The following is a 25,855-nucleotide window of genomic DNA, read 5'->3' as shown; positions in this document are numbered from 1 at the left end:
GTTAGGGTTTATGAAAAATATCTCAATGCAATTTACACGTAACTGGTCCTCCAGCTGTCAAGAGAGCATATCTTTTCACTTAACCATGCCCTGATTCTCACAGAATACGTACGACCTTAGGACCCAGAAAGATGGGCAATGTTACAGCAATGTAATGGCTGTGAAAATCCACTGACTGGCTTCCAAATGCATCTCATAGATCTTAACAGAAGTTATACCTCACAGTAGGAGAATAAAATTTGCCTAAGCCCTTGGATAAACCTTTAAGGTAGAAACTCTCAACACTACCCCCTCCACAGGATCGAATTTAACCATCTGTGGCACCCATGTACCCCTCCCTAGACAAAAGTGATGTATTAAGAAGAGACTGTGGCCTTCAGCATACTCCACTGCACCCCTTCCCCTTCTATCCCCAAGACTGTTTTTCTTCCATTCTGTTGCAGGGAACTTATCATCCTGTCACTTGAGAGCTCTTTCGCACAACAAACATTTTTGATTTCTACCACTAAGTACTAGCTATTTTATTTGGACTGCTGCCTTTACCCCCATGAGGATAAAGGGCTCACGTATTTAAAATGGCTACAATTTTGTTTCAGGGAAATCAGAAACCCACAGGAGATGAGTCAAGTCAATATACATGAAGCATAGCCCTTTAACACTGCAGCATGCCAGTACTTACTGGTATTCCTCAGTCTCCCCTGAAAATGAGCAGCTTTCTAGAGACCACGTTCCATTCTACCCCCTGAGTCTCCCCCAGATTAGCAGCAGCTCCAAATGATGCATCAATTACGAACTACTCTTTAACCAGAGTCCTTTGTAATCTGATTGTAACCTATTTTAAGGCAACCACAGCTTATTATTCCCTATAAATGTTGTCTCAAGTTCTTTCTGTACAAACTGTACTTGCCCTAAAACAGCTGATTGAGAGAAAAAAAATTTTGTCATTATCCAAATGTTTGGATTCTCCCTTTGCACAACCATGACATAATTAGTCATGGTTCTTCTCCACAGACAGTATGAGTATCTTTCTTAACATAAAGCTGAGTATTTTTCTTAATATAAAAAATGTTCAAGAGAAGGCCTGAGTAGGATTTTTTTTCTTTCTTATTCATTCATTATTTATTATAGTTTTACTGAGATAGGATTTATATTCCATTAAACTCACCGGCATGAGAGAAAGTTAGGGCTAATGGAAATATCCTAAACTGATGTAGTGCATAACTGCACAATTATAAACATTTCCTAAAAAAAAAAAAATCACTGAATTATACACTTAAGATCAGTATCAAAAAGTCATCAAGGATTCTGGGCATGGGTGGCTTCTCAAAAGGGTCAGAGAAAGAATGCATACTCTCTATTGTTTGTCACTGCTGTGATGTAAATTAGAGTCTAAAAGAAGTTACCTTCAAACACTCTTTGTGTAGTTATCAAGGAACTGTTGGACATTTAAAGTGGACTATGTCCGATTTTGCTTGTAGAGATTCACAATGAAATTAAAAACCAAACCTTAAAAAAAAAAAAAAGCTATACTGATGGAAACAATGTCATTTATAAAACACAGACAAAGTCTTCTATTTGAACTTAACTCACACTGAGTGCCCTTCTCTGTGAACAGGACTCCCAATATCGGCTGCAGACTGCTAGAGGGGAAGCACTACATGCGCATCTCCACCCCTGAGCATACAGTACTACAGCTGACTTCAGTCCCCTCTGAGAATGCAGAGGAGGTAAGAAATTCCTCTTAGTTGTAATCAAGGTGCAATCTAAGCCAAAATTAACAGAGAATACCAAGAACAGAAAATACTAAAAACAGCAGGGAGGTCTTGGGGTGGGTCTCAAAGGGGAGCAGGACCAGAAGAGGAGAGAGTGTGGTGGGGGAGGGGAATAAAATACATTCATTAGGCAGTAAGGACATGTAAAGAAGGAAATTGGTCAAAATTAGAAAATCCACAGAGTTAATCCGAAGCTGCTCCATTAATTTTTGTTTCTTATCACCCAGTTTACCACCTCGATTTCTCTTCTTCAACTGTGCTTGCAGCATCAGACAAAACAATGAATTTCATAAAACCTTGAGTTTGTACATTACCATTTATTCCAACTACACTCTGGCTGATTTATTTCACATTTATAAGATCCTTGTAGATGAGAAATATCACAGGCTCACATTACTAGAGTAACCAAAAATAAATACAAATGTGATGAGTATTTCAGCTTCTTTCATTTAAAAAAGACTGCATAATGGAAAAAATAAACAGCCTAGCAATATTTTTGTCAGGCACAACAGGGCATTTACACATACCCCTTGCTTTGTAACAGTTTTCATTCAGAAACCTTAATGCAGCCATCCATCTCCAAGTTGAATGCTATCAAGAATTTCCGTGACTGCAGAACCAAGAACAGGCCTTCCTTCTGTGGTGTGATTAACACTCTAACTGGAAATATAGGATCCATTCACCAAAATAGAAAAAAATTAGGTATGATGTCCACCTAAGTAGTGCCCAAAATGTTACACAAACTGAGAATAGCAAATCTATATAAGAAAACAAACAGGCTCTCGTTGCCTGTGTCCTTAACTAGGACACTATCAGCTAGGAGTCACCTAGCCTCTAGTCTCTCCCAGCGGAATCAACATTCCTCCAAGCATAGATGATCCTATTTTCTCTTCTCAAAAATTTGAGTTCCCTAAAGACAAGCTGCCACTCAAGCTCCCCATTATCTGACCTCAACTTGCCTTCCCAAGACCCCATGTCCCACCACGTCTCTCCCCCCGCCACATACACCCTACAGTGTCAGCCAAACTACACCACCTGCAATTTCCCCAAAGTACACTGTGGCTTCCTTCCTCTTGTCACTGTTCACACTGTCACTTTGCCTGGAATAGCCATCATGCCCAGATTGTAGCCATTCTCCAAAGCAAGTGCAAGGCCTGCCATACTTCCTGATCTTTCGAGGAAGGAAGATCTCCTTCATCTGGATCCCCACATCACCATACCTGCACCCTCTTAAGAGCCTTACATATTTCTAGCCTGCATTCCAGTACACACACACACACACACACACAATATAAACACACATGTGTTTGTACACACTTTTAAACAGAGAAAATGTATGTCAGACATTAGAAATATATATATTAGATATACATGCACATATATACGTATATGTATGTGTGTATATTATTTTCCATTAAAGAATATAAGGCCACGGGGTGCCTGGGTGGCTCAGTCGTTAAGCGTCTGCCTTCGGCTCAGGTCATGATCCCGGGGTCCTGGGATCGAGCCCCGCATTGGGCTCCCTGCTCATGCGGGAAGCCTGCTTCTCCCTCTCCCACTCCCCCTGCTTGTGTTCCCTCTCTCGCTGTCTCTCTCTGTCAAATAAATAAATAAAATCTTAAAAAAAAAAAAAAGAATATAAGGCCTTGAGGTCAAGACTGTCCTTCATCTTACATCTTCCACAACACCTACCAAGGGTGTGCTGTGCTGCCTACTGCAAGCCACAATACAAGAGGAATGGAAAGCAGGCCAAAGATAAAACAGGCTTTCTACCTTAGCAATCTTTATAATACAGACAATTCCTCTATCAGAATGTACTTTTTAATGGACAACAGATTAAATTTTTATAAATGTATATATGTGCTAAGGAAGTAAAGTACAACATAAATTTTAAAAATTATATATGTACAGAGAAAGGTATTAATACCTAGGCTTTAAAAACAACAAAATCAAGTTGAATAAAACAAACAAACAAACAAAAAAGGCCTTAAAAGAGCAAAGAGAAAAACCTGGCTTAAACATAATAAAACACAATATCAAAGAAGATGCAAACAAAGAAACAGTCAACCTCACAGAAATCAAACCAGCAAGCGGAGTGTCATGGGTACCGTCTAGACTTGATAAAATTCGCCCCAGAAAACGGAGCAGTTGAAAGCAAAACACATGCTAACCCCTTTCTAACAGCAAAATTTAAGTTCAAAACTTAATGTGAAGCTATGCCAGGAAAATATGGCATCTGAGCTATAAAAACGAACATTAAAAGGCCACACTTCATGTACGAAGTTGAAAGAATAAAATAAAAACAACACAATTTTCTTATTCTTGTAACATGTTTATTTTATAAAGAAATGTTTTAAGAAAATGGCAGTAATTTGCAGCATATACAATTACATTCAATTTTATGAAATGTAAAGACCTCTAACTGTGCATGTGATCACTTAACTGTATCCAAAATAAAACAAAGATCTATTATTTCAGATTGGAAAATAATAGGCAAAATACAATAAACAATTTTTTAAATTTTTTAATTAACTAGGCTTGCAAATGATTTTCAAATTTCTTTTTTTTTTTTAAGGTTTTATTTATTTGAGAGAGAAAACAAGCAGTGGGGAGGGGCAGAGGGAGAGAGTGAGAAGCAGACTCCCTGATAAGCAGGAAGCCCCAATGCAGGGCTCGATCCCAGGACCTGGAGATCATGACCTTAGCTGAAGGCAGACGCTTAACCGACTGAGCCACCAGGCGCCCCGATTTTCAGATTTCTTAAGGACGATATAGCAAAACTGACTCTTTATGGCTGGAGCCACAAAAATCAAAAGGAAGAAATTAACAGTATTATGTTTATCCACTACTATCATATCCTGAGTACCTACTATGTATCTAATCCTCAAAACAACTAGTGGCTCACTGAATACTCATTTGGAAATCTTATGTATCTTTAATTCATTATATTTACAATAGATCTCAAAAGTGCTTCAAACTGCTTACTCCGTTAAGTATATACATTTATATAGAAAGAATTAAAATAATCTTTTACTTCTCTTTTCCAACAAACACAAAGGGGGGAAAAAGAGAATAAGAATAAAGGTAAGTCCAGGCACCTGGCTGGCTCAGTTGGTTAAGTGACTCACTTCTGCTCAGCTCATGATCCTGGAGTCCCAAGATCGAGTCCCGCATGGGGCTCCCTGCTCAGCAGGGAGTCTGCTTCTCCCTCTGACCCTCCCCCCTCTCATGTGCTCTCTCTCTCTCATTCTCTCTCTCTCAAATAAATAAAATCTTAAAAAAAAAGAATAAAGGTGAGCCCAGTGAGACTAACAAATAGAGAACAGACATTCCAAACAGGAAAGAGAAAACAGAGGGGAAGAACAATCAAAGAAATAATTCAATAAATTTTTCCAAAAGTGAGTATTCAAACTGAAGGGCCAACAGTGTGGAAATAAAAAACTACTCCAAGACATAACACTACCAATTTTCGGAACACTGTGGGAAATAAAAGAATCTGAGTTTCCGGAGAGAAGGAAGACAAAAAAAATAGAGGGGAAAAAAAATGCATGAGAAGCTAGACGACAATGGAGCAATATCTTCAAAATTCTAAAAGAAAAATTAGTTCCAGCCTACAATTCTATTCAGCAAATTATCATTTAGGCATGAAGATATAGAATAAATGCCATTTTCAGACAGGCAAGGCCTCAAAAACTATATATTTCCCAGGTACTCTTCCTCAGGGAATTACAGAAGGTCACCAAAACAGCAAAATAAACCAAAAAAGAAAAAAAAAAAAAATAGGATCCAGGAAACAGGTGATGCAACGAAAAATATAAAAGTAATCCTCAGGATGATGAAGTGAAACTTACAGACACTCTTAAGGAAATAGCTATGCGGCAGACGAAAACCTACATCAGAGCAGGTCAGAAAGTTCTGATAAAGACTTCAAGAAGACAAAACCTACAGAATATCTAATGCATATGGTATACTATAGAGGGATCTACACTAACAGGAATGAGTTTACCGTTAAATCTATAATAAATGTATTTTAAAACTTTGCAAACTAAAAAAAAAAAAAAAAAAAAAATTAATTACAAGAACATACACAGGTAAGAAGTTACCAGATAGGCCTTACTCTAGCATACGGAGCCCCTCCATGATTTAGCACTGGCTTTATCTCTTTGACGTCAATATATTACTCTACTCAGTCAGCTTCAGCCAAACTGGCCTCCTTGCAGTTTCTAGAAAATGGCCAGTAGGCTCCCAACTCATTTCACTTTGGCTACTCCTTCTGCACAGAACACTCTTCCCCCAGATATCCAAATAAAGAAGATTCACACCTCTTGCAGGTCTTTGCGCAAATGTCACTTTCTCAGTGAGGGTAACCTGTCTACCCTACTTAAAATTACAATCCATACCCTACTCCCCACTCTGCCATTGTCCTCCATCTGCTGTTCATTTTTTCCCCCCACAGCACTTATCAGTTCCTCAAATACTCTATGTTCATTGTTTATTGTCTGTCACCCCTTCTAGAAGTAAGTTCCATAAGGTATCTACCAAGCATCTGGAACAGCACATGGCACAGAGCAGGAAATGAATAAATGTTTATTGAATGAATGAATGAATAAGAATGAAAAGGCAATCACGCAATACTACAGAAGGTTCTTGTCTCATCTGTGAATAGCATCTACATAACCATAATAATATTTACCCTACAAAATCAAAATTGAACAAGAGAAGGCTAGGTTTGTGTATGTGAGGACAGAGTAAGAAAACTAGATACTCATATTCCATAAAGAGACATTAATAGGTAATGTGTAAAACAGAAAAATCAAGAAGTAACAACACAGCATTTTATTTTTATGTATGAAAACAACCGATGGTATCAAATAAAATATCTCAAAGTAGTTATCTTTGGAAAGAAATTAGTGAAAAGGTCAGTTTTTAAGATTATTTAACAGTTGAAACTACACAGAGATATAACTCAAAAAAGGTAAATTTTTTTGGAAAGTCACATGTTGGAAGGAAATACTCAATAGGCACATAATCCAGAATTAACATCCAGATCACATAAAGAAGGTCAAGACCAAATACCCCATAAAAATTAAGAAATTAGATTTAAAAAAAGCATTTCATAGATGACAAAACATGAATGGCCAATAACATAAAAAGCTGTCCAAACTCATCAGTAATCAGGGAAATAAAAATTAAAACCACAATGAGATATTCTTTTATATCTAACCAGATCAGCAAATATTTAGAAGTCTGATATCAAGAGCACTAATAAGAAGCCACAGAAACTTTCATACACTGCTGATGGAACTGTGCACTGGTAGAACCATTCTGAAAAACACTTGCATTACCCAGTAAAGTTGAAGATGTACAAACTCAGTAATTCAGCAATTCCACTTCTACTTATATATCCCACAGAAATTCTTACATGTATGTGTCAGAGGAATGCATAATCATTTTGGCCACAGTACTATTTTTTTTTTAAGATTTTATTTATTTATTTGACAGAGAGAGAGACACAGCGAGAGAGGGAACACAAGCAGGGGGAGTTGGAGAGGGAGAAGCAGGCTTCCCGCGGAGCAGGGAGCCCAATGCGGGGCTCGATCCCAGGACCCTGAGATCATGACCTGAGCCGAAGGCAGATGTTAACGACTGAGCCACCCAGGCACCCCTCACAGTACTATTTTTATAACCAAAAAAAACTGGAAACAAACCAAATTTTCATATACAGGAGAATGAATAAATATGCTGCGATATACATAAAATTAAATATCCTAATGGTAGTTGAAACTGAATGAACTAGAAAAACGTGCATCAAAAAGCAAGCCTCAAAGCAAGACTTGTGTGTCTCCCATATGATTCCATTTATATAAAGCCAAACAGCAAAACTAAATATGAGTAGGTGGTAAAACTAAAAGGAAAGCAAAAGAATGATAAACACAAAATTCAGGACAGTGGTTATCTCTAGTAGGAAGGATCAGGGAAGAGTACAAAGAGACTCTGGTGGGTGTGGGTTCCTTTGCAGTATGAAATTTCATAATCATAAAATTCTGAACAAAAAGGACAGACCTATGACTGAATAGAATACAAAAATTAAGTCTTTTTGATGAAAAAGGGATGCAAGTACATAGAGGATCAGTGAGTTTAAGGACTTACAAACAGACACAGAGTAAGTCTCAAAATTCAGAATTTAAGCTAGGTTTGTCTGACTTACAACTCTCCTCATTTAGAGAACCAAAAAGTTAGCTTGGCTAACTTATAAAATTAATGTAAATTTCACTCTCAAACAACAAAATGAAAGGAGAGAAATCACGGTAAGTAGAAAATGCCCAATTTTCAACTAACCCTCAATGTAGGTGGCAAATACGTGGAGAAGTGACATCTATGAAGACCGGGTGACAATTGTAGGAATCAGCTGTGGCACCATCAAAGCAGCCCTAACCTGCAGCGAAGGAGAGGAGGAGGAGGGCAGGGATGCGGACGGAGCCGTCCTGTGCAAGGGCACTTCACATGCAGCCTTTTGTGAGTTCTCGCGACATGCTAGAGTGCTAGAAGTTAGCTACATACTCATTTCACAGATGAGAAAAATAAGATTAAGAAAGTGAAGAGAAAAGAAAAACTTTCTCAGTGAATATTCCCATTGCCCCATATGGCTCAGAGCTCAGTCAGCCAGATGAACAGAAATGCTCAGAAGAGGACTACAACCACATCACAGATACTTAAGACAACTATGCACGAGAGGAGGAAATGAAGAAGCCAAAATAACTTCTCTCTGAAACTGTGCCAAGACCTCTCCATCCACCTCATACTCCACCAAAGAGGAGACATGATTGCTTACCTGTGACCAGGATGGTAAATAGCTGTGCTGATTCCATGAGGATAATGACTACTGAAGCTGAAACAGTGACTCTCTTGATAGCTCTGATTTGTTCCAACACTACATTTAAGAAGAAAAGAGTACCAGTAAGGCCCAGTGAGAGACCAAAAAATACCCACTACAATGTCTATGATTTAAAAGACAGCACCAAACACAGCTGAGGATACAAAACAACCAGAACTCTGATTCGTAATTGGTGGGAATATGAATGATATAAAAACTCTGGAAAAAGGTCTGGAAGTATCTACCCTATGATTCAGCAGTTCCACTCAAAGACGTGACCCAAGAGAAATGAAAATACATATCCATAAATACTTGTAAAGCATGGTCATAACAGCTTTATTCACAGTAGCCCAAAACTGGAAATCAGAAGTCCATCAACAGAAGAATGAATCAACAAATCAGGAACACTATGGTCTGAATGCTTGTGACCCCACTATGGATTGAAGGTCTGTGTCCCCCACAAAATTCATATGTTAAAACTCTAATGCCAGTGCAATGGTATTTGGAGGTGGGGTTTTGGGGAAGTAATTAGGTCATGAGGATGAAGCCCTCACGAAAGGAATTACTGCCCTTACAAGAGGAGGTCAGAGAGCTACCTAGCTCTATTTCCACCATGTGAGGATACAAAGACAAGTCAGCAGTCTGCAAACCAAAAGAAGGTTCTCACCAGAACCCAACCATGCTGGCACCCAGAACACAGACTTGCACCCTCGGGAAGTGTCAGCAGTAAATTTCTGTTGTTGATAAGGCACCCCATTTATGGTACTTTGTAGTAACAACTCTAAAATACATGAAATATTCATATAGTGAAATAAATTATTATTATAATAAGATGGAATAAACTACTGATACATGAAAAAACACAAATAAATCGCAAAATATGCTAAGTGAAGGAAGCCTTAGACAGGAGAGTGCATACTAGGAGTCCATTAATGTGAATTACCAGAACAGGCAAAGGGTGGATGGATAAGCTGGGGGGTAGGTGTAGACAGATTTACTAGGAAGGAGCATGAGGGAACTTTCTAGCATGATGGTAATGTGCTGCATCTTGATAGGGGTTTGAATTGCACAGTGTATGCATTTGTCATAATTCACTGGCTGGTACACTTAAGATCTGTACATTTCATTGTAGGCAAATTTTATTTCAAAAGAGAAAACTGTAAGCAAACCTTAAACTTTAATTAATGACATGCATACTAAAGTACATAAGTACTAACTCTGAAATTCATTAAAAAATAACACTGATTAATGGCTAGATGGAGGGATGGACAGAAATATGAAATAGCAAGTATAGAAAAATGCTAATCAAAGAATTTAAGTGACAGTATAGGAGTATTCACTATAAAATGGTTTCAACCTTCCTGTTACATTTGCAATTTTTAACAATAAAATGCTGAAAGAACAAACAAAACAAAATCTGACACTAAGCCAGAGAAAAACATTATTTCAAATAGGAGCTCCCAAATAAAATATATTTTTACCTTACAAGGTAACTTTTCAGTTCTCCTCGGTAATTGATGACCAGGAGTTCTGCAGACCACTGTACGCTGGCTTTATATTCTAAAAATATCAACCCAGCAATGGCATAGCTCAAATCACCGGCTAAACTGGATGCCTATGGAAGAGAGGTAAATCAAGGCACTAAAAAGATACCAGCTAGAAGTTAACACATGTATAGTTGGAAGACATCACAGGCACTGGCCTTGCCAAGTACACATTAAGACAGTCCGAGAACTGCTCCATATACTGAAGAATCATGCATATCAGAGTGCCTAGAACCAGAAACCCAACTTTAGACCCGCCCTCCCAACACAGGCTACAACCACACAACCCTCTTTGGAAGAGAAATTCACCTAGTTACATGAATTTCTGTTGAGACTGTACTTCTGCTATGTGTGTGTATGGGGGCGGGGGGTGGGGGGAGAGTAATGCCACCATTTAGCCTCAAAGAATTCTAAGATACAGAGCTCAGATATAAGGTCCCAAATGTTGACTTTCATTGCCAGCAGTAACCAATGCTTTAAAAAAAAAAAGCCTCGGGGCACCTGGGTGGCGCAGTTGGCTGAGCATTTGACTCTTAGTTTCAGCTCAGGTTTGATCTCAGGGTCATGAGATTGAGCAGCCCCAAGTCAGGTTCTGCACTCAGCACGGGGTCTGCTTGTGTTTCTCTCTCCCCCTGCCCCTCCCCCTGTAGCCCCCCATGCTTGCATGCATGTGCTCTCTCTCTCTCAAATAAATCTTAAAAAAAAAAGCTTTAATTACTTCCCATTTGCCCCATCAGCAACTAAAAAGAAAAGACACTTAAAACATTCACTCAATGTCAACCTTTTCCCATGAACTAAATATCAGGCTATGTTGCTAAGGATCTGAAGGCATGTGCACCTTGGGAAGCACACATAAAGTTTATCACACTGAATGACTACACCTCACTATCTAGAACCACAAAATAAATACTGTGGCCACATGTGGCTACTGAACACTTGATATATGGCTAGTCCTAATTGAGACAGACTCTAAATATAAAAATAAACATGACATTTCAAAGAGTTGGTACCAAAGAAAGTAGAATATCTCATTAATAATCTTTACATGGATTACATATTGAAATAATATTTATGATATACTAGATTATATAATAAATTTCACCTGTTTAAACTCTTAATGCAACTACTAGAAAATTTAAAATTACAATGTGATCATATATATAATTCACATTACTTTTCTATCAGACAGTGCTAGTCTAGAAAACAGTGATCCAAACTTGTTAGTTTGGTTCCCCTGGACTTCCATAATATGAGGCTAACACATTTTTTCAAGTTTCTCCAGTCATTATTTCTGAACAAAAGTCATTCTCTGTATCACCGGTTCTTATCCCTAGCTTCTCATTAAAAATCAGTTGGAAAACTTGTAAACAATACTAATGCCCAGAGCCCACTCCAATCAATTAAATCAGAATTTCTATGGGTTAAGCCTAGACAATCAAGTAACTTTTCTGTTGTTTTTCTTTTCTTTACAAAGCTTCCCAGCTGATCCTAAAATGCAGCAAGAGTTAGCACTGTTGTTCTACCTGCCTCTGTATCTTGTTCATTCAAGGAAGAAGGATACAAAGTAAAAAGCACTGGATTCCTGAAAGAAACACTTAATTAACTGGATTGCCATGGGAAAAGTCATTCAACTGCCTCTCAATTTCAGTTTTCTAAACTGTAAAATGTGGATAATATCTGGCCAATCTATTCAAAGCGTTGTTGTGAATATCAACTAAGAATATATATCAAACTCATTAATTAAGTATAAAGCACTACACAAATAAAAGTTATTACCACCATTAATTTTTTCTCCACTCTCCCTTTCAATTTCTATCCCCTTTAGGGTAACAAATTCCAACTCCTCAGGAAGCTGTTCCTATTGTGACAGTCCAGTGACTACTTTCCCTCAATGGAACTTTCTAACATTTCTCTGTACCTATTTAGTATTTACTTACCACCATGTTTCCATAATGGTGGATTACCGCTGAATACTGCATTACAAAATACAAAGAAAAAATATTTCACGTACAGATATCTACTAGATTCTGAACATCTTAAGTTCACAACTTATTCAGATTTATAGGTCTATTCCCCCTCTCCTCACATTCGGTCACTCAAGTACTTTCACATATTTTTTTGAATGCCTTTTATGTAATCAGTTTAAGGTTAGGCACGTACTGGGGTAATAACAAAGAGTTCACTTCCCATGAGATCAAACACCCTCACGGTTCCTGTACTTTCAGCATAGGCCAGCAGGGTACAATCATAACTCCATGCTACACGTCTCCACTGGGGTTTCGGGTCTTTTGGAACTAGAATGAAAACAAAAGAAGTGCTTTTAACAATGTGTCATACAGATAGTTAACATTTACAGTTAATGCAACTAAACTAATTATTCAACTATGTTACATCCTCTCCCAAGGATTTCTAATGCTTCAGTTCAATAGAAAAGAACACTTTCCAGAAAGCCACTCCAAGTAAGAGTGGGAAATATAAACCACAGCAAACTCTGCCCCACTTACTTAAGAAGCAAAGATTACTGACACCAGTGGTCTATCGAATGCTGAGCAGACCCTGGTCCGGCAAAGGCTCAGAACAGTACACCTCAAAATACTTATGAAATTAAGACAGATCAAAAGCATAGAGAATGGGCATAAAATAATTTCCAATCCAATGAGTTCAGCTCCTCTAACAGCAAAAAAATGAAAATTTCAATGGAGATCTTTTAAATACATCAAATATAGGTAACAAGGAAATACGACGCAGGGTTATACAGACACAGTATTGGAGAGATATATATACACACACATATCTCACATCAACATATGTATTAGGTGAATCAAGAACTATCCCTAATCAGTCCCACAATTATAATATTTTAATAATCAACCTTAATAATCCAATACCTTTTTTCTGCTCTGAATTTTTCAGTACAATAATGAAAAGAAAGGCTATCAGCTGCAAAAAAGGGACTGTGAAACTCTAAACTCTATTAGATTTGTTCAAGGTTTTTGAGGTTTTGCTCGCTTCAGTGTCCCCTCATTAGAATCCCAGAACTGAAGAGACCGGTGGAACCAGTGCCCTCCCTTTACCAGCAGGGATTCCAAATGATTAAGGGACTGACAAGGTGACATTGAGAGTCGAGAGCAAAGAAAACCCAGAACCTATGTGTCCTGCATTCCCAAACAGTGAGCAGCTCACTACCACACACTGCCTCTCAGTCCGAGTTTGGACTGAGCCTCAGGACTGCCTCAGAAGGTTTCTGAGAGTCATGGGCTTCTCTCTCTTCCCCTACTAATAGAATACCCCATTCAGGCTTCACCATCTCTTGCTGAGCCTCTCTCACCGGCCTCCTAATTGGTCTCCTCCCTTCAGTTTTTCCCCCAATCCTTCCTCAATACTCTCCAAAGAGATCTTTCTAAAAAGAGCAACAGATCACATCCTGCAAGGCCCTTACAAAGGGCCCCATCACAGCCTTCCAGGGTCGCCTCTCACCACTTCCTCCACCACAAAGCTAATAAGCCACCAACAACACAGCCACATGGCAAATGAGCAAACCATGCATACTCGAGAGTCTGTCTTTCATCCACATTGCTGCCTCTGCCTAGAATGTTCTTCTTCAGTACTCCTCAAGGGGCGCCTGGGTGGCTTAGTCGGTTGAGCGACTGCCTTCGGCTCAGGTCATGATCCTGGAGTCCCGGGATCGAGTCCCGCATCGGGCTCCCTGCTCGGCGGGGAGTCTGCTTCTCCCTCTGACCCTCCTCCCTCTCAAGCTCTCTGTCTCTCATTCTCTCCGTCTCAAATAAATAAATAAAATCTTTAAAAAAAAAAAAAAAAAGGGTTCGCTTTTGTTACAACCACCTGAGGTAACAAACGATTCCCTCCTCCTTCCTTGGCACTCTTCAAAACTGACTGCTCTTCTCTCTGTGCCCAAATATCCAGTACAAAACTCTTCCACAGCATTTATCACATCACTTTATGTTGTTTACAGGACTATTTCCCCCACAAGTCTCTGAGCTCCATGAAATCCACAGACAGTGTTCTATTCAACACTGCCATCCTAGAACCTGGAACGGAAGGTGATTAGTGTTTCACTGATGAGTGAAGAGTTCACTAATGAGTGAAGACTAACTCTTTCAGGAAAATCTATACTAACAGGACAAGGTAATGGTAAGAGTTTACCATCCCTCAAGGACTACAAATTAAAGGTGAATTACATAACTGTTCTCTCTACCTAGAAGAGCTACTATAGAATTCAGACTTCCCTCTTATCTGTGTAATACACATAATAGATGTTCTGTATAGGAGAAAAGTATGCCAGCCATCAAGGAGTTTCTTTGACGATTTATCAACAGGGAAAAAGCATACAGAAAAAAAAAAAAAAAATCCAAGAGGGGCCCTTGAACACAGGAGGGTCTAGTGGATATACTAAAGACGAACAAAATACTACACACGTTCTAGAAAAAAAAATTTTTAATGGAAATAAAATGAGGGAAAAGATCAGTTCCCTATCTTTATAAAGCTTAAATAAAAATCAAACTTGAAGTAAACAAAGCACAAAATGATAAACAGCACAGGAATACAAGACCTGCCTACACAGATGCTACACAAACACCAGGGGGGATAATTTAATGCCCTGAAAAATATTCAAGCGCTAAAGAAACACAGAAACATTTTTCCACTATTACTGTTTTACCTGTGATAATAGGTTTTTTCCTCTTATCTCATTTTGATAGGATAAACAGATTTATGTACCACATTCTTTATCTAAAATAAATTTCATCTGAAAAGGATTTGTTTTTACTATTACTTCTAGTTATAGCCAGTAGCTCCAGAAAACTCAGCATGTGTTTTGACCCAGATAAAGACATGTTTTCATCACAAAATAAGATTTCACCTAATAATGTTAAAAAAAAAAAAAAAGGTTTTTATCCCCACATTTTTCCAGCTGACTATGTGGTTTTGGAGAGGAATGAACAGTCCAGATTTTTACAAAGCAAGTGTCAATGGGGTTGTCTGGGAAGTATTCGGAATGGCTGCTGGTAAACCAAGCCTGCAATCTGACACCTGCCATGTTCACAGTGAAACCGTTTCTTCTAACTCACATCCTGCACCAGCTGTGGCCCCTTCAACCCGCCCGGTTGCCAAGTTCTTTCCCACCTTGCACTTTTGTCTGTGCTGTTTTCTCAGCCTGGAGCCCCTTTCCCTGAGCCCTTTCCTGGCTCCTTTTCATCTTTCAGTTCTCAATTTTTTCAAAAGTTTTTCAATTTCTCAAATCTCTCAGTGATACGTATCACTTTCACCGGATGCGTTCTCTGACCATCCTGCCTAAGCAGCCTCAAGGCCCTGTTATTCTCCACTATCCAACGATTTCACATCCTTCACATCTCTTCTCCCAAACAATTATGCATGTGTTTGTCTACTTTTTATCGTCTATTCAATGAACTATAAATTCCAAAATGCCAGGTGCTAGGCCCATTCTGTTCAGAACTGCATCCCCAGGGCCCAGCCCTCTAGTGGTAGTAACAGGCACTCAAGAGCTGACGGAGGACACGCTACTCCAGTGTTCACCCACCCAGACTGGAAAGAGAAATGGGGGAAAGATTAAGAAGCAAGGAACAGGACGCCTGGGTGGCTCAGTTGGTTAAGCGACTGCCTTCGGCTCAGGTCACGATCCTGGAGTCCCGGGATCAAGTCCCGCATCGGGCTCCCTGCTCGGCAGGGAGTCTGCTTCTCCCTCTGACCCTCCCCCCTCTCATGCTCTCTCTATCTCATTCTCTCTCTCAAATAAATAAATAAAATCTTTAAAAAAAAAAAAAAAAGAAGCAAGGAACACTGGGTTCTATTCTCAGTGCTGCCATAAAATGAAGGGGCACGACCTTGGGGAGACCACGGAGGTGCAGCTCCCTCATTTGCAAAATGAAGGGTTGAATGAACAATCTTCCAGTGAGCAAGCGCAAACTAGTGAAGCTATAAAGACTTGCTGAGAAGCTAAATATCTGAATGTTTGAAATAATAGTGTTGGTAAAGACATGAGAAAAATGTTACAATCCTAGAATGAGAAAGGTCTCACCACGAAGAAAAACCCTAAAATTATACAGGAAAAAAAAAAGTGACAAATGCAGTTACCAAAAAAAAAAAGTTCTGTGGACCAAAAAAAAAAAAAAAAACCCACCATAACAAATTTAAAAGGAAATCGATCGGGTGAAAATATTTGCAACATATATGACAGAGGGTTAACATTCATACTATCACACCAATAGGAAAAAGTAATCTAAGAGTAATATAGGCAAAAGGATATGATCTAACAATTCAGAAAAAAATAGCCACTTAACATATGCTCTACCTAATAACTAAAAATATGCTTTTTTTTTCCTTTGCCTGTGAACCTAACAAATATTTTTTAAATAGGTAACATATGGTGCTGACAGTGGAGAAAAGAAACAGCTTCAATCATACCTTTTTCATAGTTGTATAAATAGGTGTAACTTTCTGGAAAGAATTATATTAGTAGCTATTTTGAATACTAAACCCAGAGACAAACAGGATGTCTTTTCCAGTGCTGGGGGAGGGGGTAGGGGCAAAGATGGGTAAGAGAAAGAGGAAGAAAGCAAGCCACTATAAACAACCTAAATTTCTACCAAGAGGGGAATAAAAAACATGTGGTTCACATTCTTACAATGGAATACTGTGGCTACATTTAAAAGACTGAAATGCATCTGTACATACTGACTGGGAAAGACATCAATTCAGTCAGAGGGAGAGGAAGCTGGAGAACAAACTATACAAGATGATCTTGTTTTGTTAAAGAAAAAAGTCAATCCATGTATATATAGGTTTATATAAGCATAGAAGGTTTTATATTAAATTAAGTTCTTATGAAAAATACAAATTGAAAAAGTTTATTTTTACTTTTTCTACTTCTGTACTGTTTGAATTTGTTACACATATGTACTGCTTTTATCATAAAAAAAAAAAACAGGGTAACTAGTTTCAGATTAGATCTTCTACTTTAAAAGAAAAATAGGTCAAAATAACTATTTTCAGACATTATACTACAGGCAGTGCAAGACTATGGTCACTGGGAGAAGCTACTTTCAGCCAGTAGGCACCTTCTGGACCATGGTGGATGAAAAGGGACCTCCAACAGCATGTGCAAATCTCAATGAACACAGCAGATAAAGAATGGAGTTTGGAGCTACTAAGCTGAATACAATCTGCAAGGCAGCATTCCAGAGGGAAGTGAGGCAGAGAAGGAGGTATAAAAATCTAAGAGATGAACCCTGGGCCTTCAAAACACACACACACACACACACACACACACACACACACTCTCTCTCTCTCTCTCTCTCTCTCTCTCTCTCTCTCTCTCTCTCTGCAGGGCCAAGAACAGAAAGACTATTGGGGAAAACAACTGCCTGAGCTTGGAGAGGATTTGGAAATGTTAGAATTCCACCCCGTCGGAGTGGAAAGATGTCAATGAACACTTGGAGCTCTCATAAGAGATCCCAGAAAGACCCCACCTTAAAGTAGGACGAATCTAACCCCAAAGTAAAAGCTATTCTAAACCATATCCTCTAACACTTAAAAACAAGCCTTAAAAGATTAAGCTGATCCACAAAAAAACGAACCACAACCCAGAACAAAACTCAATAATTAGGGGAAGATAACAGAACTTAATAACTCCATAATGTTGAGCATACAATCTAAAGTGTCAGAAAAAAATAAAATAGTAAAAAAATAAAAAATAAGGGGCGCCTAGGTGGCTTAGCCAGTTAAGTGTTTGAGTCTGGATCTCAGCTCAGGTCTTGATCTCAGGGTCATGAGTTCAAGCCCCGTGTTGGCTTCCACATTGGGCATGTAGCCTACTTAAAAATTTTTTTTAAATAAAAAATAAATTAATTAAGAGCACTGGGTGTTATATGCAACTGATAAATCACTAAATTCTACCCTGGTAACTAATAATATGGTACATGTTAATGCAATTAAATTTAAATAATTTTTAAAAATAAAATCAATTGATCACAAATTTAAAAAATAAAGTGTTAGACATATGAGGCAGGAAAATATCCATAAACATGGGAAAACTCAACCAACCGACCCAGAAATATACAAATTAAGGAACAGGCAGACAAGGGCTTCAAAACAACTATTAAAGCATATTTGGGAATTCAAAGGAAAACATAAACATAAGGAATAGATAGAGAATCTCAATAAAAATATGATGGACACTACAAAATATCAAGCCAATTTTAGAAATACAAAAATGCAAAAAACAGTATCTCAGCTTGGGTTGTCATGGGGCCCACCAGGCCACCAGTGGGCTGATGGGATCTCAGCAAAATTACAATAAGCAAGCTGCTCCTTAGCACTGGAAGCTCTGGCTTATGGGATCTCAAAATCAGAAATATGAGAAAAATCTCAACATAGTACAGCTCTAAAAAAAATAAATAAATAATCTAAACTTCTAATTCCATATGCTATTATTTAGGTCACTATTCAAGGCAGAAAGAGAAGGCTAATATTTATGGCCTGGCAAACAGAGCCAAAACAAGATGCAACCCTATTTAAAACATTCTCAAATGGCATATACTTTATAAAGCAATAATTGAAAAATATCAAAGTGGAACTAAATAGTTCCTATTTTAGTTTGCAGACTCTGCAATATATAGTTTCAAAAATGCATTAACAACAATCTGGCTCCTTTTCTTCAAGCATACGCAGGAAATATTTGGCATATGAGAGTTATTCCCATAAAGATGAGTCAGATAATAAGCAAATGATCATTACCTCAAATTATATGAAATGGAAAGAAGCCATTAATGCAGCATTAAGGTCATAAATGCACACAATTGGAAGCCAACAAAATAAAACATTAGTTCTCAAAGCATTATTATCCCATCCATGCTGCCACATTAACTGTACACACTAAAACCTCTAACAAATAATTTGTGTGAAATACAGAGGATTAAGCTTCCCATTTTCATGTTAACTTGCAGATTTCCCAGTTTATTTACTGGCTAAGAGTGAGTGTCTAAAGTCACAACTCAAAAGGGCCCTGCATGTCTGAATCACTCCAACGTTCCGAACATGCTTCTCAGCAGCTCACCGCAGGCTCCCCAAGCCTTCACCCAACAGAAGCACAGCACTGGGAAATAGGTAATTGAATATCCATCCTAAATTATTCTTCTGGGAACTTCTTGATCCTTACACATTACGTAAGCCAGGTCTGGTCTACTTTAGTAAGCATTGGTGAGGAGATAATTGAAAGCAAATTCAAAAATGCTAGAGCTTGCACAAACACTACTCTTCTAGTATTCTCAACAGGATACTAAGCAAATAGAGCCCCTTATCTATGCTTTGTGGTATGTATACACATATGTGTGCATAGGGAATAAAAACCATGAATATCATGACAATTATCCATAATTTTTATATGTGTATATACAAATTATAAATATACATACAGTCATGAATTTCTAAAATTAACTCACAGGAATTATACATACATAGTCATACATAAACTCATAAAAACTTGATAGGATCAAGAATTGTGTGCCTACTATGTGGGACAGCACGCTGGGCATCAGGAACAAAAAAAGCTGAGTAAGATGGGAGCCCTGCCTTCCAAGAATTTACAGTCTAATGGGGAATCAGATAAGCACATCAACAACTAAGGGGGAAAAAAGTCAATTAGCCTGAGTGTAGTGATACATGTACAAATAAGTCCTAGGAAAACATTAAGAAAGATGTACAAATGATGAGGAAGCGGGCAGGAAGGGAAGGTTTCCCAAGAGAGCGGATGCCTGAACTAAAATATGTAAGACTCATTAATTAAATATAAAAGTGGAGCCTCTAGGCAAAAGGAACTATCTGTACCAAGGCATGAAAAGCATGATGGGGCTAGAAAAGCGCGAGCTGCTTTGTACTAGAACATAGGCTGCATGGCAGGGGGATCTTAAGGGACAGACTGACTGAAAGGTCAGAAAAAATGAGTATTCTACAGTCAGTGGGGAACAACTGAAAGATTCTAGGCAGAATAACAGGACTAGTAGTGGTGGTGATAATAAAAGCTTAAGGTCTCCTAAGTACTTAGTATGTGTCAGACGTTATCCTAAGAGCTTTACATATACTAGCGCTTATTATTTTTTTCCAAAACTCAGTCTGTAACATTATGTCATTACAGGTACTTGAGTCTCAGTAAGGTAACCTGTCCAAGGTCACATTTCTAGAAAGCAGGGAGCCAGATCTGAAGGGGAACTGGATGGAATTCCCATTTAACAGTGATCAATTTGGCAAGCAGTGTGAAGTGAGAGGCAAAGAGAAGAAAACCTGGTCAGGAAACAGTTGTAAAAAATAAATAAACAAATAAATAAAACTTAGTGAAAATGTTAAAAGCCTGAGCTAGGGCTGTGATGGGCGAGAGACATTTTCACAGGTTCCCAGGGCTTGAGCTAAGCAAAAGCGATGCTTCCCCATTGTGTCAGTACCGCTGCAGTGAAGTATTTCTCTCTTCCCTGACAGACTGCAAACCCTTCAGTCAATGTCGCCTACAGCTTACTCCTCATTTTATACACAGCGCCTAGGAGAGTGCCTGGCACACAGCAGCAGCTTAATATTTATCAAACAAAGGTATTATGCTGAGTGAAATAAGTGAATCAGAGAAAGACATGTATCATATGACCTCACTGATATGAGGAATTCTTAATCTCAGGAAACAAACTGAGGGTTGCTGGAGGGTGGGGTGGGGTGGGAGGGATAGGGTGGCTGGGTGATAGACACTGGGGAGGGTATGTGCTATGGTGAGCGCTGTGAATTGTGTAAGACTGATGAATCACAGACCTGTACCTCTGAAACAAATAATACATTATATGTTTAAAGAAAAAAAAAAGAGAAGATAGTAGGAAGGGAAAAATGAAGGGGGGAAATCAGAGTGGGAGACGAACCATAAGACTATGGACTCTGAGAAACAAACTGAGGATTCTCGGGGGGGGGATGGGTTAGCCTGGTGATGGGTATTAAGGAGGGCACGTACTGCATGGAGCACTGGGTGTTATACGCAAACAATGAATCATGGAACTCTACATCAAAAACTAATGATGTAATGTACAGTGATTAACATAACACAATAAAAAAAAAAGAATATCACCATTCATAAGAAAACTGAAAACATCTTTCAAACATCTGATCTTTATTTTTCTGAGCACATGTGGATGGCCAAAAATGAGAAAGATGAGAAGGAAACTCGCCCTGAGCCATTCACTAATGGCACATCTGACAAGGAGTTTAAGACCAGCATTGCCACAGGGAAGCTGGGAGAAATCCTCTGTATTACCATCATTTTGTAGATTTCAGAATTATCGAAAAACAAAATTTCTCCTCGCTCTTTCACTGTCAAGGATTTATCATCTTACCCTAATGCCACCTGGAGATAAAATACGTATACTATGTTCTTCCAATTAAAAGAGAAAAAGGCATATAAGGCCCTAAATACAGTGTCTGGCACACAGTAAGGTCACTATAAATATTTGTCATCATCACAACAACCATGATTACCATCGTTAGGACTCCTACAACTATGACACTGTTAAACTAACCCATGGTCAGACAGATGGAACTGCAGGTCCCTGACTAAAACACAGAGAATAGTTGCGTTTACCTAATAGCACCCTCCTAATTATTTTCTTCCTGTAAGGTTCCCTCTGCCTTTTCATACCTGCTCCTGAAGACAGAAACACGCCCCCAGCTTCTCCTAACTTCTACTCATCCCTTAGGCTGCTTTCCAAAGTCACTTTTTCTCAACAATCTCATCTCACAGCCCTGGTTAAATGCTCACTCTGCTCTGTATTTTTCCTTCATCAGATTTGTCAAAGTTAGTAATTATATTTTGAGTGTCTATATACCTCAAGAGGTAGGGGACCGTGCCTTTTTGCTCAGTCATATCCCTAGTACACTGCAAAATGGTTCATATACATAAATGATAGTAATTTGTGCTGAATACATCAGCAGAAGAATGATCAAATCCCAGATTTTTTTTTACTAGTTTGTATCTAATCAACTCTTGACTTATATATATTTATATATTTTTTTTGCATTGAATTCAAAATAAAAGCCTAGAGGCGCCTGGCTGGCTCAGTCAGTAGAGTATGTGACTCCATCTCGGGGTCAGGAGCTCAAGCCCCACAATGAGTGGAGAGATAACATTAGGGGAAAAAAAAGACTACAGACAAATACTTTATCCCCAAACTGGCATAGACTTTTATTTAAAATATTTTATTTATTTGAGAGAGAGAGAGTGTGACGAGCAGGGGGAGGGGCAGAGGGAGAAGCAGGCTTCCCTCAGAGCAGGGAGCCCGTTGCGGGCCTAGGTCGCAGGACCCTGGGATCATGACCTGAGCCAAAGGCAGACGCTTAACTGACTGAGCCACCCAGGCAATTGCAAATCTCTTTAAAATGTCCAAAATGGACAAAGCAAAACATTTAAGGCAGTAAGAGAAATCAGTTAAGAAGTTTTAAAATTAGCTTAATAGAGTCACAACAGTCATTAATATTTAGTATCTACTCTGACATTTAAGGAATACTGTTAACTGTTATAAATTTGAAATTTTCATTTTTTCAATATTTTGGAAACTCTTACCTTGACATTTCCCAATAATAGATGTAAAATCATCTTTTGCAGACCTGCAAAATATGTGTAAAATTAAGCCAATAGTTTCACCACAACACCATTTTGTTGTACTATGAAACCACACAAAAAATGATAAAACAGACAACTTGTCTGCCCAACACTAAACCAGTCCTTCTCTCAGACATGGATTTGTGCTCAAATAAGACCGTTCCATTGGTGACAACATTTTCTTGCAACCTTATTTCACGAGAAACAGAGCTACACCCGGAATAGAATAATGTAAGCGTAAGTTAGATTAAGCATGGTCTTTTAATACAATACAGATGCATGGCCCCTCCCCAAAGGTTCTGATTCAGCAAATATGGAACAGGGCCAAGCAACAATATTTTTTTAAAGCTCCACAGATTGATCTTGGTCAAGAACCATGGTCTGTATCATATTACAAAGTTTAAATCACTTAGGGGAAAATAAGTCTTGCTTTAATAAATCAAATAGCTTTAAGAGGTGACCATATTTGTTACCAGTGACCTATTTAAAATCTGTGATCTTGAAATATATACCAAAGTGATATCATTATTATATGTTTAAAAATGAAAATTGGTAAACCTTCTAGAAAATAATTTAGTAACAATTATCAAAAAACCTTAATGCCCACAGTAATTTGATCTAGCAATTCAACTTCTATAATTAAGTTATCCCTGGGAAATAATTACAGATACACACAGATCTCAAGGAAATTCATGCAGCCTAATTTATGAAAGAGAAAAATACACCCAGTAGAAGATCAGATTTTGCTAATGCACTCAATGAAATATCATGCAATTACTGCATGTGATTTGAAAATTAATAATATTATGAACATCTTCCCATAAGTTATCAAGAAAATAGGTTATCAAATAGAATGTATAGAATGTATTGTTAAGACTAAAGAGCACACCCACACACAGAAAAGGTACAAAAAACATACAGCATTTTGGCTGACCCGTAGGTAATTTGTAGTTCTTCTTTCTTAAAGACTTAACTCTTTTCTAATATTGGTAAAATGACTAAGCATCACTTTTAAAACAAATTATAAAGACTAATATTTATTAAAATATGACATGGGGTGCCTGGGTGGCTCAGTCATTAAGAGTCTGCCTCTGGCTCAGGTCATGATCCTGGGGTCCTGAGATCGAGTCCCACACTGGGCTCTCTCTCCCACTCCCAGTTTGTGTTCCCTATCTCGCTGTCTCTCTCTCTGTCAAATAAATAAATAAATAAAATCTTTTAAAAAAGAATATGACAGCCACAGCAATCGGACAACAAAAAGAAATAAGAGGCATCCAAATCAGCAAAGAAGAAGTCAAACTCTCACTCTTTGCAGATGATATGATACTTTATGTGGAAAACCCCAAAGACTCCACCCCAAAACTGCTAGAACTCATACAGGAATTCAGTAAAGTGGCAGGATATAAAATCAATGCACAGAAGTCAGTGGCATTCCTATACACCAACACCAAGACAGAAGAAAGAGAAATTAAGGAGTCGATCCCATATACAATTGCACCCAAAACCATAAGATACCTAGGAATAAATCTAACCAAAGAGGCAAAGGATCTATACTCAGAAAACTATAAAATACTCATGAAAGAAATTGAGGAGGACACAAAGAAATGGAAAAACGTTCCACACACATGGATTGGAAGAACAAATATTGTGAAGATGTCAATGCTACCTAGAGCAATCTACACATTCAATGCAATCCCCATCAAAATACCATCCACTTTTTTCAAAGAAATGGAACAAATAATCCTAAAATTTGTATGGAACCAGAAAAGACCCCGCATAGCCAGAGGAATGTTGAAAGAGAAAAGCAAAGCTGGCGGCATCACAATTCCGGACTTCCAGCTCTATTACAAAGCTGTCATCATCAAGACAGTATGGTACTGGCACAAAACAGACACATAGATCAATGGAACAGAATAGAGAGCCCAGAAATGGACCCTCAACTCTATGGTCAACTAATCTTTGACAAAGCAGGAAAGAATGTCCAATGGAAAAAAGACAGTCTCTTCAACAAATGGTGTTGGGAAAATTGGATAGCCACATGCAGAAGAATGAAACTGGACCATTTCCTTACACCACACACAAAAATAGACTCCAAATGGTTGAAAGACCTCAGTGTGAGACAGGAGTCCATCAAAATCCTAAAGGAGAACACAGGCAGCAACCTCTTCGACCTCAGCCGCAACAACTTCTTCCTAGAAACATCGCCAAAGGCAAGGGAAGCAAGGGCAAAAATGAACTATTGGGACTTCATCAAGTTAAAAAGCTTTTGCAAAGCAAAGGAAACAGTCAACAAAACCAAAAGACAACTGACACAATGGGAGAAGATATTTGCAAATGACATATCAGATAAAGAGCTAGTTCCAAAATCTATAAAGAACTTATCAAACTCAACACCCAAAGAACAAATGATCCAATCAAGAAATGGGCAGAAGACATGAACAGACATTTTCCAAAGAAGACATCCAAATGGCCAACAGACACATGAAAAAGTGCTCAACATCGCTCGGCATCAGGGAAATCCAAATCAAAACCTCAATGAGATACCACCTCACACCAGTCAGAACGGCTAAAATTAACAAGTCAGGAAATGACAGATGTTGGCGGGGATGTGGAGAAAGGGGAACCCTCCTACACTGTTGGTGGGAATGCAAGCTGGTGCAGCCACTCTGGAAAACAGTATGGAGGTTCCTCAGAAAGTTGAAAATAGAGCTACCCTACGATCCAGCAATTGCACTACTGGGTATTTACCTCAAAGATACAAAAGTAGGGATCCGAAGGGGTACGTGCACCCCGATGTTTATAGCAGCAATGTCCACAATAGCCAAACTGTGGAAAGAGCCAAGATGTCCATCGACAGATGAATGGATAAAGAAGATGTGGTATACATATACAATGGAATATTATGCAGCCATCAAAAGGAATGAGATCTTGCCGTTTGCAACGACGTGGATGGAACTGGAGGGTATTATGCTGAGCGAAATAAGTCAAAAAGAGAAAGACATGTATC

The 25,855-nt window shown here is 38.5% G+C and overlaps 1 protein-coding gene across 5 annotated transcripts in view; it reads right to left on the bottom strand.

Moving 5' to 3' along the window:
* NBAS (NBAS subunit of NRZ tethering complex) overlaps positions 1 to 25,855 on the bottom strand; it is a 322,841-nt gene that overhangs the window by 284,880 nt on the left and 12,106 nt on the right. For 4 of the 5 annotated variants that reach the window (XR_010405385.1, XM_054509604.2, XM_045884116.3 and 1 more), the window contains 4 exons: positions 22,810 to 22,853; positions 12,351 to 12,484; positions 10,128 to 10,261; positions 8,605 to 8,703 (listed from right to left, as the gene is read on the bottom strand). Coding sequence is in view for 4 of the 5 variants with exons in the window: in XM_054509604.2 (XP_054365579.2) it covers positions 8,605 to 8,703; positions 10,128 to 10,261; positions 12,351 to 12,484; positions 22,810 to 22,853 (411 nt within the window). In the remaining variant the exon portion in view is untranslated. The remainder of the gene's footprint in view (positions 1 to 8,604; positions 8,704 to 10,127; positions 10,262 to 12,350; positions 12,485 to 22,809; positions 22,854 to 25,855) is intronic. The other variant, XM_045884117.3, reaches the window with a different exon arrangement.

Source organism: Mirounga angustirostris, unplaced genomic scaffold (genome assembly GCF_029215605.1).
Source record: "Mirounga angustirostris isolate CCGP_5_RB_7025 unplaced genomic scaffold, mMirAng1.0.hap1 SCAF_10, whole genome shotgun sequence".
Classification (NCBI taxonomy): Eukaryota; Metazoa; Chordata; class Mammalia; order Carnivora; family Phocidae; genus Mirounga; species Mirounga angustirostris.
The sequence above is the reverse complement of the archived record's forward strand: the minus strand, read 5'-3'. Positions and strand labels throughout refer to the sequence as shown.